The 24,826-nt window shown below is 42.0% G+C and overlaps 1 protein-coding gene across 1 annotated transcript in view; it reads right to left on the reverse strand.

The window, feature by feature from the left end:
• Window positions 1-23,518, reverse strand: part of LOC311128726 (titin-like) — a gene marked incomplete at its 5' end in the record, with an annotated part of 168,109 nt that extends 144,591 nt beyond the window's left edge. Inside the window, 39 exons of the mRNA XM_084160971.1 lie at window positions 50-3,766; window positions 4,259-4,300; window positions 6,430-6,618; window positions 6,773-6,898; window positions 6,986-7,270; window positions 7,522-7,753; window positions 7,850-8,018; window positions 8,128-8,269; window positions 8,361-8,621; window positions 8,701-8,961; window positions 9,049-9,309; window positions 9,395-9,658; window positions 9,773-10,033; window positions 10,223-10,483; window positions 10,586-10,849; window positions 10,944-11,216; window positions 11,351-11,617; window positions 11,865-12,146; window positions 12,279-13,978; window positions 14,242-14,410; window positions 14,552-14,716; window positions 15,031-15,251; window positions 15,362-15,603; window positions 15,710-15,937; window positions 16,081-16,271; window positions 16,374-16,516; window positions 16,601-16,807; window positions 16,956-17,025; window positions 17,114-17,372; window positions 17,469-17,534; window positions 17,851-18,120; window positions 18,572-18,676; window positions 18,784-19,026; window positions 21,263-21,545; window positions 21,789-22,015; window positions 22,241-22,338; window positions 22,603-22,890; window positions 22,981-23,184; window positions 23,428-23,518. Of these exons, the coding sequence (XP_084017097.1) occupies window positions 50-3,766; window positions 4,259-4,300; window positions 6,430-6,618; window positions 6,773-6,898; window positions 6,986-7,270; window positions 7,522-7,753; window positions 7,850-8,018; window positions 8,128-8,269; window positions 8,361-8,621; window positions 8,701-8,961; window positions 9,049-9,309; window positions 9,395-9,658; window positions 9,773-10,033; window positions 10,223-10,483; window positions 10,586-10,849; window positions 10,944-11,216; window positions 11,351-11,617; window positions 11,865-12,146; window positions 12,279-13,978; window positions 14,242-14,410; window positions 14,552-14,716; window positions 15,031-15,251; window positions 15,362-15,603; window positions 15,710-15,937; window positions 16,081-16,271; window positions 16,374-16,516; window positions 16,601-16,807; window positions 16,956-17,025; window positions 17,114-17,372; window positions 17,469-17,534; window positions 17,851-18,120; window positions 18,572-18,676; window positions 18,784-19,026; window positions 21,263-21,545; window positions 21,789-22,015; window positions 22,241-22,338; window positions 22,603-22,890; window positions 22,981-23,184; window positions 23,428-23,518 (13,027 nt within the window). The remainder of the gene's footprint in view (window positions 1-49; window positions 3,767-4,258; window positions 4,301-6,429; window positions 6,619-6,772; window positions 6,899-6,985; window positions 7,271-7,521; window positions 7,754-7,849; window positions 8,019-8,127; window positions 8,270-8,360; window positions 8,622-8,700; window positions 8,962-9,048; window positions 9,310-9,394; window positions 9,659-9,772; window positions 10,034-10,222; window positions 10,484-10,585; window positions 10,850-10,943; window positions 11,217-11,350; window positions 11,618-11,864; window positions 12,147-12,278; window positions 13,979-14,241; window positions 14,411-14,551; window positions 14,717-15,030; window positions 15,252-15,361; window positions 15,604-15,709; window positions 15,938-16,080; window positions 16,272-16,373; window positions 16,517-16,600; window positions 16,808-16,955; window positions 17,026-17,113; window positions 17,373-17,468; window positions 17,535-17,850; window positions 18,121-18,571; window positions 18,677-18,783; window positions 19,027-21,262; window positions 21,546-21,788; window positions 22,016-22,240; window positions 22,339-22,602; window positions 22,891-22,980; window positions 23,185-23,427) is intronic.
• Between the last annotated feature and the right edge of the window lie 1,308 nt (window positions 23,519-24,826).

Genomic DNA, 24,826 nt, shown 5'->3' on the forward strand with positions numbered 1-24,826 from the left:
CGTTAGTTACTATTTTTATGAAAATATGAAAATATCCCTATTTTCCAACCTCTCGAGACAACAGTGAGTCTTGATGTTGTTGTAGCCTTGCCAGCTTCATTCTCAGCCTCACAGACATATTCTCCTTCGTGCTTCTCCTTGACGATCTTGTCGATTACTAGTGTGTATGTGTCATGGTCTTTCGAACACTTAAAGTCTTTGCCAGATTTTACCAACTTTCCATTGAAAAGCCAGTTAACTTTTGTGACATACATTATGGTCACACTAAAAGTAACCATACTATTCTTCTCTGAACAAATATCCTCCAGGGGAGTTACAATAATGGGATAAGCTTTAGTGAATTGCTCAGGAAGTTTACTAATCATAACTGCCTCTGACAGAAACTCCTCGACAGGGACAGGGGTGAAGGGTCCTGCTGTGGTTAAATCTGCAGCACCTACATCTCTCTCATCATGGCTTTTTACTGTCACAGAACTGGTCTCCTGCCTAGTAGTCTGCCTGGATTCATGCACCACAGTGCGATCCTGACCTGTTATGCTTTGGAACGAAGCCTTCTCTTCAGTCTTCTGGGCAGCAGACTGGGCTACAGAGGATGCGAAACCCACTGCACTCTCTGTTACTCTGACAGTTTCCACCACCGATGACAGCATTTCTTTGGATTTTGCACTGCTAATGTTTGTTTTCTGAGGCTTGACTATTTGCATTGTGCCAGGTTGGTCTAACATGAGGGTATGTTGCTCTCTATAAACTATAGCATGGAAAGCTGCTTGGAGTTCTGTCCTCAGATCAGCAGTCTGAGGGTATTCTCCTTCAAAAGCAATTGTTATTTCCATGGGGGCACCTGGTGTTGTGATAAGGTAGGTAAACATTGCACCCTTAGTTTCCCTACCTACCTTCACTTCCTGTACCTCGACAGCCTCCAATCTCTCAACAACGTCTGCTAGTATAAGTGGCTGGTCACGAGCCACAGCTGACTGAAGCGCAGTTTTCAACTGATGTCTGATGCCCAGACTTGTTGGTTTTGGCATTGGGATCACAAAGGTAAGTTCCTTTGGAAGAACATGGCTCTCCTGAGACTCGTGCACAAATAATACCCCTTTAGGCTGAGTCTTTACACTAACAACCAATCCCGCAGATTTTCCAATTTCACTTGATTGCTCACCAACAATTATGTGTTTCTCCTCCAATAATATTGATTGTCTCACTGACTGACCTTCGTGGATCTGAACAGCAAAATCCTGTTCAGCTGCATCTAAAATGGCACAACCTTCAGTCGCTATTGCCTTCTCTTCAATATAGACAGGCTTTGTCGGGATCTTGGGTTCAATTTTCACTACAGGTTTGAATGCATCATTTGCTTTCAAACTTATGGTATGCCCCTCTTCTAAACTGTGAGTGTCAACCACAGTTACTGATTGCATAATGTTCCAGCGATCCTCCTTTTGAATGAAAGCACGCTGCTGTTTGACATCACTAGTAAATGGTGTTTCTTTGGATATCTGCATGGGCATTGATGTGACCTGAAGGATGTTCTGAGGTCTGGGTTCTGTTCTAAGCTCTGACTGAACTCCTGTCACGGACACATCAAGGTCTTTGGAATAATCTGTGCTAAGCTCCCTTTTTTCCTCTGAGGTTGCTGCATGTTTGCGGGCTCTTTCCTGTTTCTGTAGTGCAGTCTGCTGATCTGGCTTCTCAGGGCTAAGTATACCTTCTTTAGGTAACACGCTTTCTGACTGAATAGACAGAAGATGTAAAGGAGCTTTGGCCTCTTTTCTTGGTTCAATTGAAATTGTGTCCAGCTGAGCTGAAAACTCAGATATCTTTTCACAAGTGACAGATTTCCATTCATCGTAGGTGACCGTGTGCAACAAAGTAGGGCTTTTTCTTGCATCTGCATTCTCTGGCAATGGCTTCTCGCAAGTAAATCTACCTTCAGACTGCAATATATCTTGCTTACTAATCATCTGTAGATGTAAGAGCTGTTCCTCTTCTTTTTGAAATTGCAAAGACATAGCGTTTTCCAAACCTGGAATCGCTTTTGAGTGTTCAGCTTGGAGCAGGTGTTTTTCTTCAGCGCTCATGGCTGATGTAAATAACCTATCTTTACTTACCAATGCGCTCTCTTTTTCAGGTTTGTGTATTTCAAATCTCTGCTCTTTGGATAAAGTAAGTTTAGTCTCACTGACCGGTGCAACCACTGGCTTAGGACGTTCCTTCTCTAGCAGGGACTGAGTGGGTTTATCCGATGTTGATAGCGTATCACAATGGCGCTCTGATAGTGGCAGTTGCCCAGTCGATGTAGCGGTATATAAAATCTTAACACCCTCTGTAACTCTGAAGCTTCTCTCCTCCTCAGGCCTAGTGGTAGTGCCTAATTTCTCTTTCAGAATTGGTAACCTGGTTTCAACTAGATGACTACTGATGACCTGTTTTGGTTCCGTAGATGACTTGATCTGTTCTGGTTTTCTGTCTCCTAAAACCTCAGCTCTCACTGTGCTTAGAGGAATAACCTCTTCTGACGTGGCAGACATTACGTTTGAATGATGTTCCCTTGCAGGCTCAAGCTCTAAGATTTCCGGGCTTTGGATACGGTCAGAATGTTGCTCTATGAGCTTTTGGCTCTCTTGGACAGCAGTTGTAAAAGCGGCCATATGCAGTTGTTTAATAGGCGCAGCTGAGGCTGGAGGTGGTCTGTTGGGAGTCACAGACACTCTCTCTTCTACCTCATGTGACTGCAGCACTGCAGCCTGGTGGGTGACTCGCTCTCTATGAAGGGTAGCAGCAGAGATATCCAACTCTCTAAGTGTGTCCACTTGCTCGCTGGAAACAAACTGTCTGTCCTCGGTACCTATGGTGTACACCATCTGATCTCTGGCCCTGGCTTCTCCAGGAAGGTTGACCATGTACAAGCGTGACTCTGTAGCCTGTTCAGTCATGGATACTTTATAACCTTTTTGTTTCTGAACAACCACATGTTGTTCCTGTTGCTGAGATACAGAGACAGACTCTCTGAACACGATTAGCTCAGCACTACAAGAGGCCTCCCCAGATGGGTTGGAAGCTCTACAAGTGTAGTGGCCACTGTCCTCCTTTTGGATGCCCTTCATGTTGATGAAGCCAGAGCCATCTGGGTTGTTCACCACAATACAATACTTACTGGGCTGAATTTGATAACTGCCTTTAAGCCACTGAACCTCTGGAAGGGGATTCCCAGTGACAATATACTTAAAGAGAGCTTGACCCCCTTCAGAGCATTGTACAGGCTCAATAGTTTTAATAAATTCAGGTGGTTGGCCAGAGGGTTTGAACATTTTCTCAACCTGCCTCTCTGGTTTCTTTGTGTCACTTACTTGAATGTTCAGGAAAGTAGTACAGGTTGATTGACCAAACCTGTTGCTTGCAGTACAGGAGTATTCTCCTTCAAATTCCTTCTCTACTTTGTTAATGACTAGGGTATATTCATCTCGCTCTTGAACAAATGTGTAAACTGATGAACTTGTTATAACCCGACCATTGTGGAACCACTGGACATTAGGCTTTGGAAGACAAGATACTGTGACAGTAAATCTAGCTGTGTCCCCAATAGTGACAGCTGCTGGTGAGAGTTGGGTCACAAAAACAGGCTTTTCTTTTTTCTTCTCCATTGTGCTAGAATAAAGTTTGGACTCTGGCTTGAGTTCAAGTGTTTTGCTTTTGCCTAATTGTAGACCGGTGAAGTAAGACTCCTGTTTTTCCTCTTCAGCTGAGACAATGAAGCTAGAGAAAGCTGAGTAAAATAATTAAATTATGTTATCACTTACAATAATGTATAAATATTAAGATAGAAAAAACAATAAAGGAATAAAGAATAAAGGAATGCATTTAAAAGATAACACCTCTTGAATTGAAATCAGCAAGACAAAAAACATGCATTATTTTAATTTAACGTAATACCCATGTGGGTCTTACCTATTGCATTACAATTCAAGGCAAATATTATGACTGTTCAAGATAGTCACATGCCCAACATATACAAGATTTACAAAAGGGACATTATACATTATCATATTGCTCCAGACATTTCAAAAAAATTCAGCAAGATATGGTCCTGTGCAAAACAAAAGATAAAGGGCCTGTTTCCCAGATCCAGATCAAGCGTACTCATGGTCTACAAAGCACTTCCAACTCTGAAAGTGCTTTTTAGTCCAGGAATAGGCTTAATCTCAGTCCAGCAAACCGACATTCAATCACATGTTAATGATAAAGAAAATATATTTACCTCTGACTTCCTTTTCCTTTATCTCCACCTCCTTTTCAACCACTGTAAATAGACAAACATTTATAAATTAGTGATATTTCTCAAATATATACATAGTACTGACTGCTATAACCAGGTAACATAGGTTGCATCCATATTGTCAACATCTATTTTGCAATGACAAAAACAATCTGACATGCTTTGGTTTTGATGTGGTCATACAGTGAATTCCGTCTCTTGGAAAGCGTGTAGTAAATTGAGCACATCTCTCTCTCTTTTCACATTTAAGTCAGTGTACTTGACAACCTGTTTCTTAGCACATTTTGCCATGAGCTATCGTTCTATAATGTATTTTTATTGTGGTATAGGGCAGTGTGAGAGCTGTGTGAAATGTGGAGTTGACAAAAACGGCCAATAGTTGGGAGCAGTCTGAAATGTGTAGTTGACAAGAACGGCCAATAGTTGGGAGCAGTGTGAAATGGGGAGTTGACAAGAACGGACAATAGTTGGGAACAGTGTGAAATGTGGAAGAATGGCCAATAACGGCCAAGAGTGCATATTGGTGGTAAGGACCAAAGCATGCAGTTGCCAACCTTTCATCACTGTGCTGCATTCAGCATCTCCGGCTGAATTGACAATTTTGCAAGTGTAAACACCCTCTTGCTTAGGACCAACGTTCTTAACATTTAAGCAGCACAAGGGCCCCTTGTGTTTCAGAGAGTAAGAAATTGACTCTTCGACAATCAACCGATTGTGTAGCCAAATAACAAACGGAGTAGGGATTCCCTTTATAACGCAAAAGAGAGACACGGTGTCTCTAGGTTTGGCAAGGATTTCTGGGGGCAGTGTCACAAGGAACTCTGGGTAGGTGGCACCAATGTAATCACATTCGTATTCTCCATAGGGTATAACATCAGGGTAATACTCATGGCTTATCTGCCTTTGAGTTCTCTGTGAGAATGGCGGTAGAGGTCCAAGACTCTGTAAGGACTCCTGCTTGTCTTGGTCAGAGGGCTTTTTAGAGGACTCCTTGTCTGTCTTAGAGTCTTTATTGACAGAATCGGAAGGGATGGGTGTTTCGGCTTTGGGATTCACTTCTTTGGCTGGGTGAGAATAAAGTTAAGGGAGATTTATTAGGTATTAAGAACATCAGTCAGAGGACATCAGTAAGAGGGTATCTTAGATCTAAACACTGGGAGTTAGTAAGATGGGGAGATGATGTTAGGGGCATGCTTTGAATGGGAGAAAAAAACTATACTTACAAAATAAATATGTTATTACATTATATTACAAACTGTTACAATCTAAAGGAAATATTAAAAGTTTTAAAGGTTTTACAAAAGCATCCAGCGGAATGGAGGTGAAATGGACCAGAGAGTGGAAATATTAAATTGAAACTGTATCCACCTTCAATAGTGAGTTGTGCCGAGGTTCTGTTCTCGCCATGTTTATTTTTTGTGGTACAGAGGTATGTCCCTTGGTCGCCAAGCTGAACATTGAGTATGACGAGCAACAGCACACCTCCATTTTGGGTACGTTTCACCCTCTCTGTGTCTGTGAGAATCCTTCCATTATGGTCCCACACTATTTCAGTAAAGGGTTGCCCGTCGAACGAGCAGTTGAACTGAGCCATGTCACCACTTTTGACTTTGACATCATTCATTTTCAAAAGCAACTTAGGGCTTCTAGGGATGCTCATTTCAGAATTCTCAACAGTGGTCACCTCAACCATCTTTACTGATGAAGATGACGTCCTCATTGTGGACATCTCAGACACAGTCTCATAGGTCTGTACATTGTGTGATCCACTGACATCCACTGACTGGTACCCTTCTGAATACATTTCCTTTTTGTGACTTATCATTGTTCCCCCAGTGCTTGACACACTTTGCCTAGCTACAGATTTCATATTTTGATCTGGGAGAATTAGAAGAGTGTAATTTGGTCAACAATCAACTGCTATCAAAATGAACCTATACTATGAGTAAAGGAAAGTTTAAATCTTTGAAAACAAATTATCCCCCAAGGCAATATGAAGATAAGAAGAAATCTCAATTGGATCATACAAGTACATGCATAGAGTAAAAATAAGTTACAGGACAAATAGTATCTATTCTCAACCTTTAATAATACAAAAGCGCACATAAATTGGACATACAGAATTAACTATGCTCAATAAGAATTTTACTCACCTTCAAGTGCCAGATATCCGGCGCAAGTGACCATTCCTGCTGAGTTTCTGGCAACACAGGTGTATTCCCCTTCATCCTCGGGGTACACTCTGGAAATCTCCAGCAGGCAGGTGTCATCGAACTGAGACATCCTGAAGGCATTAGACTGTCCGATCTCTTTCTTGTGGACGTACCAAGAAATCTTTAGATCTAACAAAATAAAAGTTTGGTTCATGTCAATAGTATTAATAATACAAGATTATTAATGCTACTTTTTATGAATAATACAATACTATTATTATTTTAATTTACCAGTTTAGAGAACACAGTAAGAGATAGGCCTAGCGGAAGTCGAGATAGATACCTTCACCAGAGATTCTGCACTGGAACCTAGCAGCCTCTCCCTCATTGACTGAGGTGTTGTTCATTGGTGTTATGATCACAGGCTTGGACAGTGGAGATCCAGTGTCAGGAGAAACGACTTCTGAAACTGAAATAAAAACATCAGACTTTTTATTGACTTTTTTAATTAAGAGGTTATTTCAGTTCTTTATATGTGATTGTTTTTTCACTTTACCTTCCACATGGAGTGGTGCTGAGCTGGTGGCAAGCCCAACGTCATTCTTGGCCTCGCAGTTGTACAATGCTGCGTCCTCTGGGAACACTTCGATGAGAAGCAGAGTGTGCTCGTTTCCTTCACGCAGGAACTTGCACTTGAAGCCAGGGGAGAGAGCCTGGGAGTTTTTGTACCATAACACCTGGGGCTGGGGGACGCCAGTCACTTCCACAGCAAATCTAGCAGGTTTGCCAGCCTCCACAGACAGGGCCTGCATGCCGCGAACGATCTGAGGTGGCTCAGGGACTAAATTATGGGAACAAACAGACATTTGATGAGAAGGAAGGAAGGAACACCAAGCTTAGGGAAAATTGGGTAGTAAAAAAAAAACAGTATACACATCAAGCGGAATTAGGATAATCCATCTGTTTTCCCTGTGATTTAGTTGTTTAAACACATCGTGAAATCTGAATGGTTGTAAAAACATATAAAAAAATTGCATAATTATTTCAGAGTGACTTTCATTTATCGAGAGTAAAAAGAGAGCAAACACTTACTATTGACATGTAGAGTCACCATAACCCTGTTCTTGCCAGCGATGAAGGTGTACTCCCCTGCATCATTTCTATAGGTTTCAGAGATGGTCATGCGGTGGACCTTTCTAATGGCAATATAGTGGAGCCTATCGTCAAGGTGGAACTGGATCTCAGCACCGTTCCTCAGCCAGCGACCTTCAACGTCGTCCTCACTGACTTCAAACTCAAATGACGTTTTTTGTTTCTCAACAACCTGAAAATAAATCATACAAATGTTCATATTAACACTGATAATTTAAAACTATTCAGTTTTAAACTAGCCTTCTTCAATGAAGTTATCCGTATTCACCGTGAATTCTTTCTCCTCTGGTTCTGTGATGCGGACGTCACGCCCCTCCACGGTGAGATGAGCCTTTGACATGCTTGCACCAGCGACCACAGAATACTCTGCGGCATCAGACAGGCGGACTGACTGGATCATTAGACGGTGCAGGAATTTCTCAGTGGAGACTTTGTATCTGTCAAGGCATTTTAGAAGTAACAGTTAAGATACAGAGGAATTGTTCAAATGTAGCATTTCACAGGAATCTCACAGGTATAATATAAAAATAAATGAATGAGACGTACCTTTCAGACATTTCCAGCTCCTGTCCATCTTTCATCCACATCACCTGAGCATTAGGCTCAGAGATCTCACATTCAAAAGTTGCCCTCTTCTTCTCTGTGATCTTGATATCTTTGATGTGCTTGGTGAATTCAATAACGCGTGCTGTGAGAGAGCAAATACATTAATAAACAACAGAAAAATTACTTCCAAGATTAATATTAAGAAAGGTTCTGGATTAAAAAAAGAAACATACCATCGACATATAGGCTGGCTGTAGTTGTAGCAGAGCCAGCAACAAACTTATACTCTGCACCGTCACCAAAATGAACATTTCGGATGGTGAGAGAGTGAGTTAGCTGTTTGGTGCGGCTCTGGCATCTGTCAGTGGAGCGTATCTCAACACCATTCTTGAGCCACTTGTAGGTGATGCCCTCATAGTTGACATTCACTTCAAATGTGATGGTGTCTTTCTCCTGTGCATTGAGGTCTTCCAGCATGGAGGTGATCAGAATGGCTGAAAAAAACAATGTAATTAGAGTAAAAGACCTATGTGATCAAAAATAATTTAAAGTACAGGTTAGTTGAAAACTTACGGCTAACTTTCAGAGTTGCAGAGACTTTGTCATTTCCACAGACAAAGGTGTATTCTGCAGAGTCTCCACTGCTAGTGTTCATAATCTTGAGCTGGTGAAGTTTGCCCTGCACCACAATCCTGAACTTTTCACTCATTTCGATCTCCACTCCATTTTTCAGCCAGGTGGATGGGACATTGAAATGTGAAACTTCACATTCAAAGGTGGCCACCTGGGTCTCTGGGACTTCAATGTTCTTGATGGGTTTTGTGACACGCAGAGCTGTAGAGAACGAACAATAATTAATAGATTGAAAATACATTTAATGTGTGGGTTGAGTCATCTATTTGTTCACGTGTCAACACTTACATTCAACAAATAAATGAGCACTGCACTGCACATGTCCAACCATAGCAGTGTACTCTCCTGCCTTGTGGTCATCCACATTCTGGATGATCAGCTTGTGAGCTTTTCTCTCAGACATCATTTTGATGTTTTCACTTGGTTTAAGCTCAACGTTGTTGAACATCCATTTGATAGGGATGTCATCATGAGACAGACTCAGCTCAAAAGAGGCAGTGGCATCCAATAGCGATGTCACATCTTTAGGCTTCTTCGTTATAGTAATTGCTGAAAAAAAGATTGAGTGTCAAAACTTTCAAAATCTTAAGTAGACATACATTTGCAATTTGTGACCATAAAAATATTAACTTACCCTCAACGTTCAATCTGGCATTAGCAGATAGTTTTCCAAGTTTGAATCCATAAACTGATTCATCGTGTATGTTGCAGTTCTTGATCTTCAAGGTGTGGATCATACCATCAACGGTGATATCATATTTCTCACTAGGTTGGATCTCTACGCCATTCTTAATCCATTGTGAGCCCTTCACATGCTCATGGCTGAGCTCCAGAATGAATGCTGCTTCTTGTGTCTCAGTGACAGTTTGGTTCTTCAGGGTCTTCTTGACTTTCACAGCTATGAAATCAAACAAACATTACATAACAGCAGGCATATAGTAATCATATAATAGTCATATATTAATGCCAGTTGAAAATAAGTTAACATTTCCACTCAAGAGGTAACACCTACCCTCAACTCTCAGGTTGGCTGTTGTCTTGGAGTTTGCAATCTGGTAAGTGTATTCACCGATGTCATTGGGTCTGGTTATGACAATAACAAGACGTCTGACAGCTCCTTTTTTCTCACTCCTGACATTTTCACCAAAGTCACAAGGTTGTCCGTCCTTCAGCCAATTGCCCTCAGCAGTTGGGTTGGCCACCTCACACTCAAACTCAGCCGTCTGAGAGTCAGCCACAATTATGTCATGCAGGGGTCTGGATATAGCGCCACCTGGGAACACAAATACATTTGGATTTATTTCCTCCAATTGGGTAACTGCCCTAAAAAGTAATGTGTTTCTTTGACTGCAGTTTTGACATTTGGTAGATGAATGGTTGTTGTAATATCCAACTGAACTTTTACACCATAACTTGTATATGTTTACATTGTAATGCACTTTTTTGACTAGAGTTATCTTACCTGACACAGTAAGCTTTGCGCTGGATGTCTGTTCACCAGCAGCGAATGTGTATTGCCCCTCTTCATCCTTCATGGCATTAATGACAGTCATACTGTGGTTCTTGCCCTTGGTCACTATCTTGTACTTGGAATCATTTTTCAGTTGTTGTTTCTTGAAGGTCCAGATACCATCAATGCCAGGGTGGGACACCTCCACATTAAATGTGACGTGCTGTGTCTCTGTGCAAACTTGATCCACCATTTGCTTCACAATTGAAATTTCTGCAAAAAAAGTTAAGTATGTTTTAGTTGGATAATGTCTGTAACTGACAAAAGGTATTGTATGAAGTTATGTTGCATGTAATCAGTTGTGCAAACGCTTACTTTGGACCATCAGTTTACAGCTAGAGTCAGCTTTGCCAACACATAGCTTGTAGGTTCCTTCATCAGAGGCGAAGGTCCTATTGAACACCAGACGCTGTTTGGATCCCTTTGGAACAATCTGGATTCTCTCACTGGGCATCACAAGCTTGTCATTGTGGAACCACTTAATTGAGCTAATATCTGCAGCAGAGATTTTAGCCTCCATAACAGCCTTGGTGCCCTCAACTGATGTAATATCTTTGAGTGGGGTCAAGATGCTAATCGCTGTAATACACACAGAAAAAGACAACACGATAAGGCCTAGTAGATAAGGAAATACTCAAAATTAGAATGTACAGTATGAAATCAAATCGCTTACTTTGAACAGTCAGCTTTGCAGTGGTGGAAATGTCCTGAGCAGGAACTACAAAGGAGTACATTCCACCATCAAGCCTGCCTGTATCCTCTATGAGAAGTTTATGGATGAGCTTGTCAATAACCATGTGGATGCGATCTGAGGCTTCAATGGCAACACCATTCTTCATCCAAGTGCCCTCAACATTTTCTTGAGAGAATCGCACCTCAAACTGGCTGATGTCACCCTCACAGATTGTCATATCAGAGAGGGGATGCAACAGGGTCACAGGGCGCACTAAAAGAAAAGAGATTGAAATAAGATTTGTTTTCATGTAACTACACCTGGTAATAGGTCATGAAAAAACAATCTGCAAGCATAGTCTTTTTTTCTTTAAACTAGATAGAAATCCTCATCATTACAATACTCACGTTTCATCTTCAGGGAGGCACTTGTCTTGAATTCACCCGTGGTGAATGTATATTTTCCTTGGTCTTCTTTCTTGACATCTTTCACAGATAAACTGTGGCGTCCACGGCGGGAGGAGATGGCGTGCTTGCTGCTGGGAGTGAGCTCCTTGTTCTCAAAATGCCATACACCTTCGGCATCCTCTCGAGACACTTCACACTCAAACTCCCCAGAGTAGGTCTCAGGCACCTCAATGTTCTCCAGCCTCTTCACAATTGACAGTGGGGCACCTGCAAAATGAGAGCACTGTTAGTAAATGTATTCCAGAAAACAAAGAGTACATTTACTGTTGGAAAAGGCCGAACTGAAGAATGTATTATGTATTAATCTTTAACATTTAGGACATGTTTCCCACAGATTAAGTTTAGTCCTTCTCCATTGAACCTGCTTTTTAGTCTAAGACTAGGTTTAATCTGTATCTGGGAACCTGGTCATTAAAGTCATACTTGTACACCAGTGGTAAGAAAAACTGCCAACCTTCCACGTTGAGTCTGGCAGTGGTCCTGATGTGGTCATCTTCAACAACAGCACAACTGTATTCTGCATCGTCCTTCATGTTGATGATCAGTACAGAAAGGAAATGAACCTTTCTGTCTGAGTGCATCCTGTATTTGTCTCCAGAGAAAATCTCTGCATTGTTCTTCAGCCATTTGACTTTGACAAAAGGCTCATTGGTCTCACACTCAAAGGTCGCCATGGTGTCTTTCTCTTTCACGTTGATCTCTTCTAGTTCTTGTGTGAAGGTGATGACTGTCTTTGCTAAAAGGATGAAGATGGTATAATGTGAGTATCAGGGATGCCGTGATATATCAATTACAGGTATTCCCAGGCGGTCAATAGGCTACTATTGCTATGAATAATGTAGAACAATTACTGAAATTATTACTTTACCTTGCACCAATAAGAATGCATGGCTTGAAGTCTCTCCAGCAATGTTCACGGCTTTGACCATGATGCTAGCAGAGTCTTCTGCTGTGACATCTCTTATTACTAATTCACACACGTGGTCTTCAGGCCAGAAGGAGTAAATGCGATCTGTTTTCTCCAGCAGTATTCCATTCTTGAACCACTGGCACTCAGGGTCTGGTCTACCGGTAACTCGGACTCTGAAGTGAACTTCTTCCATCTGAGACACGGTCTGACTAGCAATGCGTTCAATGATCTTTGGAGCTTCCATGCTGGGAGAGAGCTTTACTCTCTCTGGTTTAATTGAGGAAGCATGAACCTTGTGTTCCTCCTCTTTCTTCTTCTCAGCCTCAGACAACAGTTTCTGATGGTGAAGCAGTTCTTCCTTCCTCTTCCTAAGCATATCCTCATAGGACTCATCCTTCTTACGAGACTTGAGCTCCACAGCAGTGATGGCTTCATAATAACCTTCCTCTGTCCTGCGCTTAAATTTGCCCTTCAACTCGTCTGTCTCCTCTGTGGCTTTTGAATGGATGACTCTTTCGGTCTTCTTCAGTTGCACTACCTCTTTGGTCTCTTTGGTGGCAGTTGCTTTTTCAACCTTTACTATATCAAAGGAAACTCTGCCATGTTCAGCCATGGTGCTAGGCTCTGGGGCCTTAGGCTCTGGTGCACGACGAAGAATGGATCTGAAGTCCTCTTTCTGTGTAATCTCCAGCTTCACCATATGCTCAGCTGTGCCCTCAGGGTTCTCTGCTACCACTTTGACATCTCCTGCATCATATGACTTGATATCGATAATCTCAAGATAGTAAATGCCATCATAGCGAAGTCTCATTCTCTTGCTCTTGCGAATGAGCTGCCCATTGAGGTACCAGTTGACCTTAGGTGTAGGATAACCAGTTACTCTGCAACGGAACCTTGCAATTTCACCTTCCTGCACATTTGCATTCTCAGGAAGAAGGACAATTTCAGGCTTTGACTTCTCTGAATACTCATCAGCAGTGACTCCAGAAGGACCTCCCTCGTGAGCCATGCGCTCCATCTCATCAATTCTGTGTATTCCCCTCCTGCCCTCAGGTAACTGAGTTTCCTCCACCATGCTCTTCTCCTCCTTTACAATCAGTGTAGCCGAGGTCTGATCGGCACCAAATGTGTTAGTGGCTCTGCAGGTGATGACACCACTGTCTCTGGCATAGGCAACTTCAAAGTCAAGACTACAGTAGCCAAATTCGTTAACCATGCGCAATCTGTTAGCAGCTGCCAGGGGTTTGCCATCAAGCAACCACTCAACCACCATAGTGGGATCGCCAATAGGGGTCAGTCTGCATTCAAAGTGGACAACACCAGAATGCTTCAGCCTGACGGAAGTCAGCTTCTTCTTGAACTGTGGTTTTTGCTGCTTGTCCTTGTCATATAGGTCAGCCTCCTCCCACTGCTCTTGACCATAACGGAGATGCAGGGATTCCAACTCTGGAGCTGCAATTTCCTTGGCCTTGTATGTTCCCTTGGGAATAATGAGCCTCCTCTCTGGTGCAGGTTCAGCAGTTTCCACCTCAATGTTGACCCTGCAGCGAGTGGTATCTCTTCCAGCTTTGTTAATGGCTGTGGCTGTGTACCAAGCACTATCAGTGCCTACTGTTTGGGGGATCTGGAATTTGGCCTCTCCTTTGGTGCCTTCAATCCTGAAATATATACATTTGTATTACATTTTAGTCATTTAGCAGATGCTCTTATCCAGAGAAACTAGGGTTAAGTGCCTTGCTCAAGGGTACATCAACAGATTTTTCACCTAGTTGGCTCGGGGATTCGAACCAGTGACCATTTGGTTACTGGCCCAACGCTCTTAATCACTAGGCTACTGTAATGTATCGGAATAGACTAAGAAGAACATGTGAGGTCAATACACTAACTGCATTTCAACTCACAATAGGAACAAGACACTCACTTGATATTTGGGTGCTTCACTGGGGAGATGATGTCACTGTTTTTCAGCCAAACAATATCAGGCAGCGGGTTTCCGATGGCTTTGACAGCCAACTCAACCAGAGTGCCTTGCTTAATACTGATGTTCTTCAACTTCTCAATAAACTGGGGTCTAATCAAGTTTTCTTTGGCTGTAAATGTAACAAAGATCAAGCACATAAAAAGAAATAACAAATAAACAAGAGATTCATGTCCTGAAATATTCACAGAAGCACAAATCAAAATGTACCCCTTTTTCCAGAGCCAGTCACATATTTCAAATGGAGCCTTACCATCAACTGTAAGTGTCATGGAGACAGAGGTCCTTCCAGCTCTGTTCTGAGCGACCACGGTCCACTCTCCAGAGTCATGGGGCATGGCTGGAACCACAATCAGTGACGTAGTTCCATCTTCCTTCACCACTATCTTGTGGGTGTAATCATTGACAACTTGTTGTCCTGAAAAGAACAAAGAGAGGAATAATAGTTTAATACTTTTTTTAATAAAACGTATCCTAGATGATTTTGTCCTCTGTAGCTCAATTGGTAGAGCATGGCGCTTGTAACGCCAGGGTAGTGGGTTCGATCCCCGGGACCACCCATATGTAAAAATGTATGCACGCATGACTGTAAGTTGCTTTGGATAAAAGCGTCTGCTAAATGGCATATTATATTATATTATTATATATAATATTATTATTATTATATTATATATTATATTATATTATATTTGATGTATCATGTTATGGGACACATGTTTTCACATCACTTACCATTGTGGAACCAGAAGGTGTCAGGCATGGGTCTACCAACTACTTTCAGGTCAAATCTGGCAGTCTGCCCTTCAGCACACTTGAATGACTGTGGTTTCAAGACAAACACAGGCTTGTACAGTCTCTCCAGCTGACTCTCATCAGTGTCATCAAGCCTGCGTGCAGGGGAGCGTCCGGGAGAGCGTCCGGGAGAGCGGCTTGTAGAGCGTGGGGATGTGGACCTGAGCAAATAAATACAGAAATTAGAAGATCTTATGATGGCTTTATGATGAGGCTATTAAGCCTCACTTACATGTGGGATTTTTTTCCCTTTCAGAGTATAACATCTCACCTCATTCGCTGCATAGCCGGTGACTCAGGCATCTGTGGAGCTTCTGCTCCTGCAGTGGGAACCACATACAGTTTCCCAGAGCTTACAGAGTTGCCCTTCATGTTGCTAGCTAATGCTGTGTAAACACCTTCATCCTCTGGCAGCACCACAGGAAGACGCAGGCTGGCTCTACCATCCTGAAGACTCTCCATCTGGTAACGGCCGCCATGATGGATACGCTTGCCATCTTTGTACCATGCGATCTTTTGAGAGACAAGAAATGGTTGATAAATATATACAATGTTTCATCTCAACATTTATATGAAGTAGAATGGACACAAAATATAAAAATACATGTTTTTTGACTACCTTGGGCAATGGAGTTCCAGCCATTTTGCAGTGGAAAGTAACACCCATTCCTTCCATGATCCTGTAGTTTTTAACTGGAGTGCTAAAGGCTGACTGTACAGCCTCACGATCTGCCACAGTCACCATCTCTTCCCGATCCTCAGTCACAATTTGTTGGTATGTAATCTGCATGATGCGGACCTCAATCTCATGGATAATCCTCTCCTCAACGACAGTAACCTTGAGTTCCTGTAAACAATTTTTTAAAAGTAAAGCCATTGAGTGAATTATTGGATTTCCATTGTAGGGTAAAATGACCTCAAAAACAGGCCAAATGTCAGATAACATCTGATGTAATGTTTAGTGTGAGGTGCCTCAGCTGATCACTATACCTGCTCGGAGATAAAGGTGCGTGTCGCCTGGGCCTGCTGAGTCATTCTGTGATGCATGTACATCCTCTGTTCTGTCTCAAAGTCACTAACAGCAACAGTTGGTACATCTGCCACTTTGGGCTCCTGCACCATTGTAGTCACTTCAGTCTTATATGTCACTTCATGTTTCTTCATGTATTCTTCATATTCCTCTGTAATAAGGGATATTCCAAGGTTTATAGGAAATACCAATTTAGCGTAAGGCTATAACTCAACCCCGCAAACATTTTCTAATAAAAATTCAAAGGACTGACCTTCCTCAAGCAGACTGGCTGAGGCAGACTCTTCTCCAAGCGGGTTCTTGACAAAGATGGAGTACTCTCCAGCATCATCAGCAAATGTCATGGAGATCTCCAATTTACACATTCCACTCTCCTTATTGTAGTGCACTTTATATCTAATGGATGGAAATATAATGTATTGTAGAAAGCACAATCAAACAATCCAAATTCAATATAGTGATTGACTAGATATGTGTCACCTGTATCCAGTAGTAAGGGGCACTCCACTCTTCTTCCAGATAATGTGGGGCTTGGGGCTGCCTCCGATCTGGCACTCAAAGACAACACTTCCGCCCTCCACCAACTTCTGTACAGTTGGCTTCTTGACGAAGAAGGGAGCTGCTTCCACAGTCTCTGTAACAGCGCTCACCTCCAACATGGTCTCCTCCTTGGCGCCAACGCTAATCCTAACAGGAAGGTTTAATGATTTAACTATCTAATATCTTGAGCAAAAAATTGTCTAAAATTTAAAGCAAGAAACTATCCATTTGTATGCTTTCAATGCAAACTCGTAAATAACATATTTGTTAATAGGTAATGCTGTTTTTTACTCACTGATGCTCTGCAGAAGTTTCAACATGTTCAGACACAGTAGTGTCCTCTCTGCTCTCAATCTCCTCTGACACTGCAATATAAAGTCAGGTTTAATAATCCCAATAAGGTATAGGTACAGATACATAACATTGTTTTATTTCCCTCTTTATGCTCTTTACCCTGGACAAGCAGGTAGCAGGATGTACTGATGGTTCCAGCCTCGCTAGTAGCAGTGCAAGTGAAGCGACCGCTGTCTTCTGCGAAGGCCTCGCGGATGACCAGACGGGCACATTTACTCTCATAAGTGATCTGGAAGTCAATGGAGCTCTCAATTCTGTAGTCCTCTCTGAACCACATGATGCCAGGGGCAGGGTGACCAGTGATCTGGCATTCCAGAGTCACAGATTCACCCTCAGTCACAGTCAAGTTCTTCAAGCCCTGAAAACAACACATACATGATTAGTAAAATGCTAATCTATAGATAAAAGTAATTAAAATGTAAGAATGAAGAATGAAAAATATGAAAATACTTACAGCCACAAGAGTAGGTGGCACAGTTGGCTCCTCCATGGGTGATGGAACAACTGCTGTTTCAACAACCTAGGGAATACACACATCTCTGTTAATGTCATACTATTTCCAAACACTGTATGTGTGTGTGTGTGTGTGTGTGTGTGTGTGTTTGTGTGTGTGTGTGTGTGTGTGTGTAACACCTCCAGCACATTTTGAAGTGGAGAAAAAATAATTTGGACAACAAAAGACAAATGGACTGGTTTAGTTAGAGGGTGTCGTGGGAGGGGAGGTATACAAGGACCATGTTAAGATTAGTAGCAACTAAGGAGAACTGTTAAGACACTGGAGAGGAGAGGTTCTGATACATGGGGACTAGTATCTGAAAAACACCTGGGTTACAAACCTGTTGTTCCCAGTCCTCATAAATTTGCTCCATGCCCCCTGAAAACGAAGTGCCTATCTGTTTCTGCTGTAACTGAGTGTCGAAATGTGTCTGATATCTGTCGGTGATATCTTTAAATGGAGGCGGGGTCGGCTCTGGCGTCACTCTTGTCGCCACCACAATCTTATGAGATGGAGGCTTGACTGGCTTGATGATCTTTTGAGCAGCATGTGCAGAGGTAGAGGATAACTCTTTCTGCAGTGTGGCAATAGCAGAACCTGCTATCGAAACCTGACCAACCCAAGGAGAATAGCATTATCATCACGAATCAGAACAAAGCATTATTAACGTCTTGGGTTTGTTTTGTTTAGCCACAAAATGGGGAATCTAAGTTAGTTTGATTAAAGCCTATATGAATGGAGGGGATTTAAATAAAATATAAAACTACAGTATGTTAGAGGATTATTCAAATGAATATTACATTCTTAGTATAACTATTGATTAATGGTAATAGGAGGGGAGTGATTATGACCAAGAGCAAATATATCAAATCATTATTGTTTAGATTACATTTTGTATTAAGTTCTTATCTGTATGATTGCTACAAAGATAGAAAGTTGCATCTCAGGCAAGCAGGAACCACGTTTACATATTTATAAATATCTACCACTATATTCGATACACAATTATTTAGTTATTTTCTGTTATGTTGCACTGCTTGCCCGATGTTGCCTATGCTTACCTCATAGCTATGGTCAGGTTTAGGAACCATAACTTTTGAAACTGTGAAATGTGGAATTGGGGATGGTGCAAGGCCAGTATCCACTTGAGTGGTAGTTCTTTGCATCTAAAATAACCAATGGAGTTCATTATAACCCAAGAAATATAAGAAATTACTCATTTAAAAATGTTTTTCTTTCTTCTTCTATTGTCTGCTTAAAAGTTACGTCTAACCTGGGAGACATGAATACTCTGTTCAGGAGCAAAGGTTTGAATTGTTGTTTGCTTTTGCCCAGCCTCAGTCCTCGTTGAGAATTGTTGCTCAGTAGTAGACAGCATCGACTGCTGTTTTAAATCAGAATCTATGGTTTCCTCTTCAGCATAACCACCCTCTGAATGCATTGGTTTCCGAACGCGTGCTAGGTCAACAGCAGCAACCACTGTAGCCTTTGCCTCCGCTTTTTTCCCACCCACAACCTTTGAGACAACAAGCAATCAATGTCATCTAGCACATAGATAGCATACACATCATCCATGGCAGTAGTACCAACAAAATGTTGACATAACATAACAAAACATAACATACAAATAAATGTAACAAAACATCTACCAAGAACATTTTGTGTAATTTAACATATCATTGCATCATACCGTGCATTCACTGTAATATTGTGAAGTGGGTTAGTGACATAATGATGAGGACTTAGCGCTCAGCAAACCTCTCAAAACACGCCCCCAGGTGGTTGACAAAAACAGGACCATAAAGAGAAAGGGATGTGACAAAAGATATGGGGAAAGAGAGAGAGTAAAAAGGAGGAAATATTTATTATATTTATATACGGTATATAATTTATATATATATATATTTTAATGTATTTTGTATTTTGTTCTTTATACCTGTGTTTTGTTTTGTTTGACATGTTTGATGTAGGGATGTAAGTTGTTGATAATTTTGTATAATACAAAAAAAATTTTAAAGGAGGAAATGAGGCCTGATTTACCTTTACATTTAAGTCATTTAGCAGACGCACTTATCCAGAGCGACTTACAGTTAGTGAGTGCATACATAATTTTTCAATTTTTATTTTCATATTGGCCCCCTGTGGGAATCAAACCCACAACCCTGGCGTTGCAAACGCCATGCTCTACCAACTGAGCTAAATCCCTGCCGGCCATTCCCTCCCCTACCCTGGACGACGCTGGGCCAATTGTGCACCGCCCCATGGGTCTCCCGGTCGCGGCCGGCTACGACAGAGCCTGGATTCGAACCAGGATCTTGAGTGGCACAGCTAGCACTGCGATGCAGTGCCTTAGACCACTGTGCCACTCGGTGTGTCATCATCACACCTGTGCTACCTGCTCCTCAGTAGTCACCACCATACTTGAAGCAGTGAAGGTTCCCATATTATCTCCATGTTGGATCTCAGTGCCGACGGTTGCTCCTTCTGCTTCACTAGCCTGTTTAACAACTGCTGCCACCACTGTTGCCTTGGTTGCTGTTGTTGTTTTCATGATGTCTGGTGTATGCTAAATGTTGCCAAACAGCAATAAAAGGTTGTTGAAACGGTTTGTTTCCTCGTCAGCATTCATATTAAATATATTGGGATGTGGGGGTAATGCGCATATCTTGGATGGATATGGACAATGACTCGTGCAAGAAGTACAGAAGGTAGAAAATTGCAAAAGAGTTGCAAATTATTTTATGCAGCATGAGATTGATGGGGAAAGTCAATAGGGACACTCAAAATATGACGGGGAAACTTTAAATATGAGTAGAGTAACTAGGTGGATATCAGAGGAGGCTGGTGGGAGGAGCTATAGGAGGACAGGCTTATTGTAATGGCTGGAATGGAACAATATCAAACACATTAAACATTTGGAAACCACATGTTTGACTCTGTTCCATTACTCCATTCCAGCCATTACAATGAGCCCGTACTCCTATAGCTCCTATGGAGGGGAGAGGGTTTTATTTCTAAACTACCTGCTCCTGTATTGGTGCTATAAACACAGCAGCAGAGCTTGTCTGTGTGCAGGATCCATCTACAGACAGGGGGTTGCGGCTACGTGCCTGGTCCACCGCTGCTACCACGGTAGCTACAGCGATCACTTTATCATCCGGATAATACTGCTGGCACTGTCATATGTTAGTGTGATTAGGAAGCAATCAAACGCATGAACATCATACAAGAACATTGAACAAGGAAAACGTATCACATGGATGACTATCAGTAATATCTGTGTAGTAATTTGCTCCTATTTAAACATTCTGTTATTGATCACAGTAATAATATTGAACAAGGAAAACATATCACACGGATGACAAAAAGTCAACATATCTGTTTAGTTATATGCTCATTGAAACATTCTGTTGTGTGTAACCATTCATTTGCCATATTCACATCTATGGAGGCTCTTTGCTCCACAAGGAGCTAAAAAGGAATAAGCCAAGAGAGTCATTCACACTTAACACAGTAGACAAGGGTTTCCCAAACGTTTTGGTTTTTGCCCGAGCACTACACAGCTGATTCAAGTAATCAACTAATCATCAATCTTTAATTATTTGAATCAGCTGTGTAGTGTTAGGGCAAACTCCCCAGGATGGAGTTTGGGAAACCCTGCAGTCGACCACTAGATGGCTCCACTTCCACAGTAAACCACTAGATGGCTCCACTCCCACAGAGTTGAGCGGCCCAGATGGTGATCTCCTTACCTCTCTCACAGCGACACCAGATACAGCAGCACCAGTCGTTTTCAATCCATAAGAGCCCTCCCAGTGCTGCTCCATGTGAACATGGGTGGCAGAAGTCTGGACATGGGTGGCACTAGAGGCAGCAGTCATGCTGTAGCTGGACTCTGCCACTAATCCCTCTCCCTGCTTCCATGGTGGAGGCACATCTGGACTATGGGATACTTGTTTGCGTGTGGTCAGTGGGGATTTTACTGGTCTGATTGGTGACACAGACAGTCTTGAGGCAGAAATGGGAGAGGCAGACCTGAAAATGGAAAACAGTCACATACAAGTTATTTGAGAATAAACACAAATTTAAGAGTTTGAAGTCTACTACAATAGCAATGTGAGTCGGTTTCCCAGACCTAGATTAAGCCTAGTCTTCAAGCAAAGCGCTTTGAATAAAGAATCCCCATTGAGCATGCTTTGTAGTCCAGGAGTAGGCGTAATCTGAGTCCAGGAAACCAGCCATGTGTATTCCAATAGGATGAAGATCAAAATGTCTTACCTGACAGGGGCCGGAGTGGGCGCCTTGACATGTCTCACAGGTGATGGTGACTGATGACGTCCCCCTGCAACCCTGGCTGCAAGAGATGGTGGTGTTGGGGACTTGGAGGTTGAGGTTGGCTTTGGAGGCACACGTGGGGGTGTCTTGTGTGCCAATGTCTGGCTCACTACACCACCTTCAACACGCATTTCCATCATAGAGCTGGACTGGAAATGTGACTCCACTCTCTGAAATGAAACAGGAAAAAGTAAGTAGGAGTAAGCAAGATTTAATATCTATTATAGCATTTTCTATTGTTAAAGGTATACTTCCCAGTGAGCAAAACTGGTTGGAAATACATTTCAATGGAAAAACAGATTGAAATGATGTCTTTTCAACCAGTTTTTCTCACTGGGTTCACTTTTTTAAAAGCTTATTTATGACTTTGGACTAAGACTACAGTAGACTCTTACTCTGGTCTCTCTGGTCTGGCGGGTCTGAGAAGACATCATCTGAGAAGATGTTGACATAACAGTCTTTGTCTTCTTAGCAGGGACTGCTACCTCTTCACCTGGACATTGGAAAATAATTATATCTAGAATTAACATAAATACTTGACAAACATTTAATCTATTGACACAGCATGAATTCAAAATACAGAAATACTCAATTACATTAGTTTACATGTTTGCTTAAATGTTTTTTACTAATGTATTTTAGTTCCAACCATGAATACCAATATGAGTAAGCTTTAGCTCATGCTCTGCTCATCTAGCCACATGATTCCTGTTTCCCATCATTAATGAGCAAAAGCAAAGAAGTAATGCAGTTTTACCTTGAACCAGCAGTTCAGCAGTAGAGGTAGCCCGTCCGCTGCTGTTTGAAGCATTTACCGAGTAAGTTCCAGAATCCTCTGGGAAGGCTTCGGCAATCAACAAACTGTAAAGGTCTCCTTCTTGAACAATCTGAAAGTCAGCAGAGCTTTGTATCTCAGCTCCCTCTCTGTAGAACTTTACCACAGGTGTAGGGATTCCTGCAACACGAACATCCAGTCTCACTTGGCTTCCTTGTCTTACGGTCATACTCTGAAGTCTCTGAATAAAGTTGGGCGGCGCGGTCTCCACTGTAAGAGAACGTTTGTGTTACTGAGTGTCACACAATAACAGAACCACCTATTAAAACTGTCTCAAGTAAAATAAATACAACGTGTCACCTGTAACAAGAAGTTCAGCGGTGCTAGTGGCTTGTCCAGCACCATTGGTGGCTCTCACAGAAAATCTTCCACTGTGTGCGGCTGTCACAGCAGGGATCATCAGAACAGCGCGGCCATCGCTGAACGAGATCTGTGCGCCGGGCAGAGCGGCAGCGGAAAGAACCTGGCCATCACGGAACCAGCTCACCTCAGGAACTGGATTACCTGGAGGTAAAGTTTGTAATTTGTCTTAGTAATGATACTGCTGACAAATGTTAATATGTATTCATATAGATTATCTGGCTTGTGCTAAAATAAATGTTGCTTGAATCAATTAACAATTGACTGAGATTATCAATTGGTAGCTAAAATTCTTGAAACATGGTCGGTGGCTAGGTCAAAATGTGTGATGTGAATAGAATTGCAGACAACTGGAATTTTGTGACAAGAAAAAATGAAATGTCTTACCACTAACTTGAGCCTCGAACGTTGCGGCACTACCCTCTAGTGCCACAACGCTCTGCAGCGGCTGTGTAAATGTTGGCGCCTGTGTTGACATTGTGGATGGCACCCTGGAAGAAAGACACAACATGAAAATACAGCGTTAACCTACTAATTAAAAATAGCTTACATCTATTAGGCCTACATGTTTATTTATATAATTTAGGCTATTTAACAGGGACATTATATATATAATATATTTAGTGGTCCTCTGTAGCTCAGCTGGTAGAGCACGGCGCTTGTAACGCCAAGGTAGTGGGTTCGATCCCCGGGACCACCCATACACAAAAATGTATGCACGCATGACTGTAAGTCGCTTTGGATAAAAGCGTCTGCTAAATGGCATATTATTATTATTATTTATATCATTAGGCCCACACAATTAGTGCCAGATTTAGCTAAACAGCACATTTTCATCTGCAGTCTATACCCTGGTCTCACAACAATACCTATTTGATATCTAGCTGAGTGATATGGCTTTACTTAATACAGTATATGAAGGTTCCGAAACAATCTGAGAGCAGCGCAACAGGATATTTTTAGCAGCAGAGAAATGAGGCTGAGGGACTCATCACTAATGCTCCCTGCACCTGGCCCAAAGCAGCTTGACTGTCTGTCAGTTCCACAAATCAGAGGCTCCATGGGGTCTGGGTGTTAGGGCCAAACCCTGGGACACAGTACCCAGTGACAGCCCAAAGACGAGACAATAACAACTGCTGGCTGACAATCAGCAGGTTGAGAACTAATTGACTTATCGAATGGTCAGATGTCGAAAGAACTCAATGGCAGTTAACATGTGGCCTACAATGCCTAGGCCTACAGGCAATTTACAGTGCCTCTCTAAACTTAACAATCAATGTAATTACACAACAGAAATGGCCAAGAGACATGTAGGCCTACTTTTTGCGTTGATTGTTAAATTAACATACCAAACAATTGGAAGTTAACCTATGTTTTCCACTCTCACTTTTCCCAGTCATACTGCATTCTTGGTTGAATAGGCCTACACATAATCTATCTCAATCTAGGTAGCCCATTGGGGAATATAGAGCCCTCACTAACACAAGCCTGCAATCCATTAAGTCTTATATTTCACTAGAATGTTTAAAATAGATCATAAAAAGTTCAGAATTGCAATTGGCAGGTTCAGAAATACATTACCATGCATGTAACCATAGGAGCAAGATTGGACGTAAATAGCTAGGCCTATTTCATGACATTCGCAGGCACCAGGCCTACATTCTAGAAGAATCAGGCCTGGGCTTACATTACAAGTACCAGGTTTCTGCTTACATTATACAATTTACAAGATATCAATATCCAACTTAACCAATTATACCAAATTAATTTTACATTATAATAACAA

This window comes from Coregonus lavaretus (genome assembly GCF_964263955.1).
Source record: "Coregonus lavaretus genome assembly, chromosome: 5".
Lineage (NCBI taxonomy): Eukaryota > Metazoa > Chordata > Actinopteri > Salmoniformes > Salmonidae > Coregonus > Coregonus lavaretus.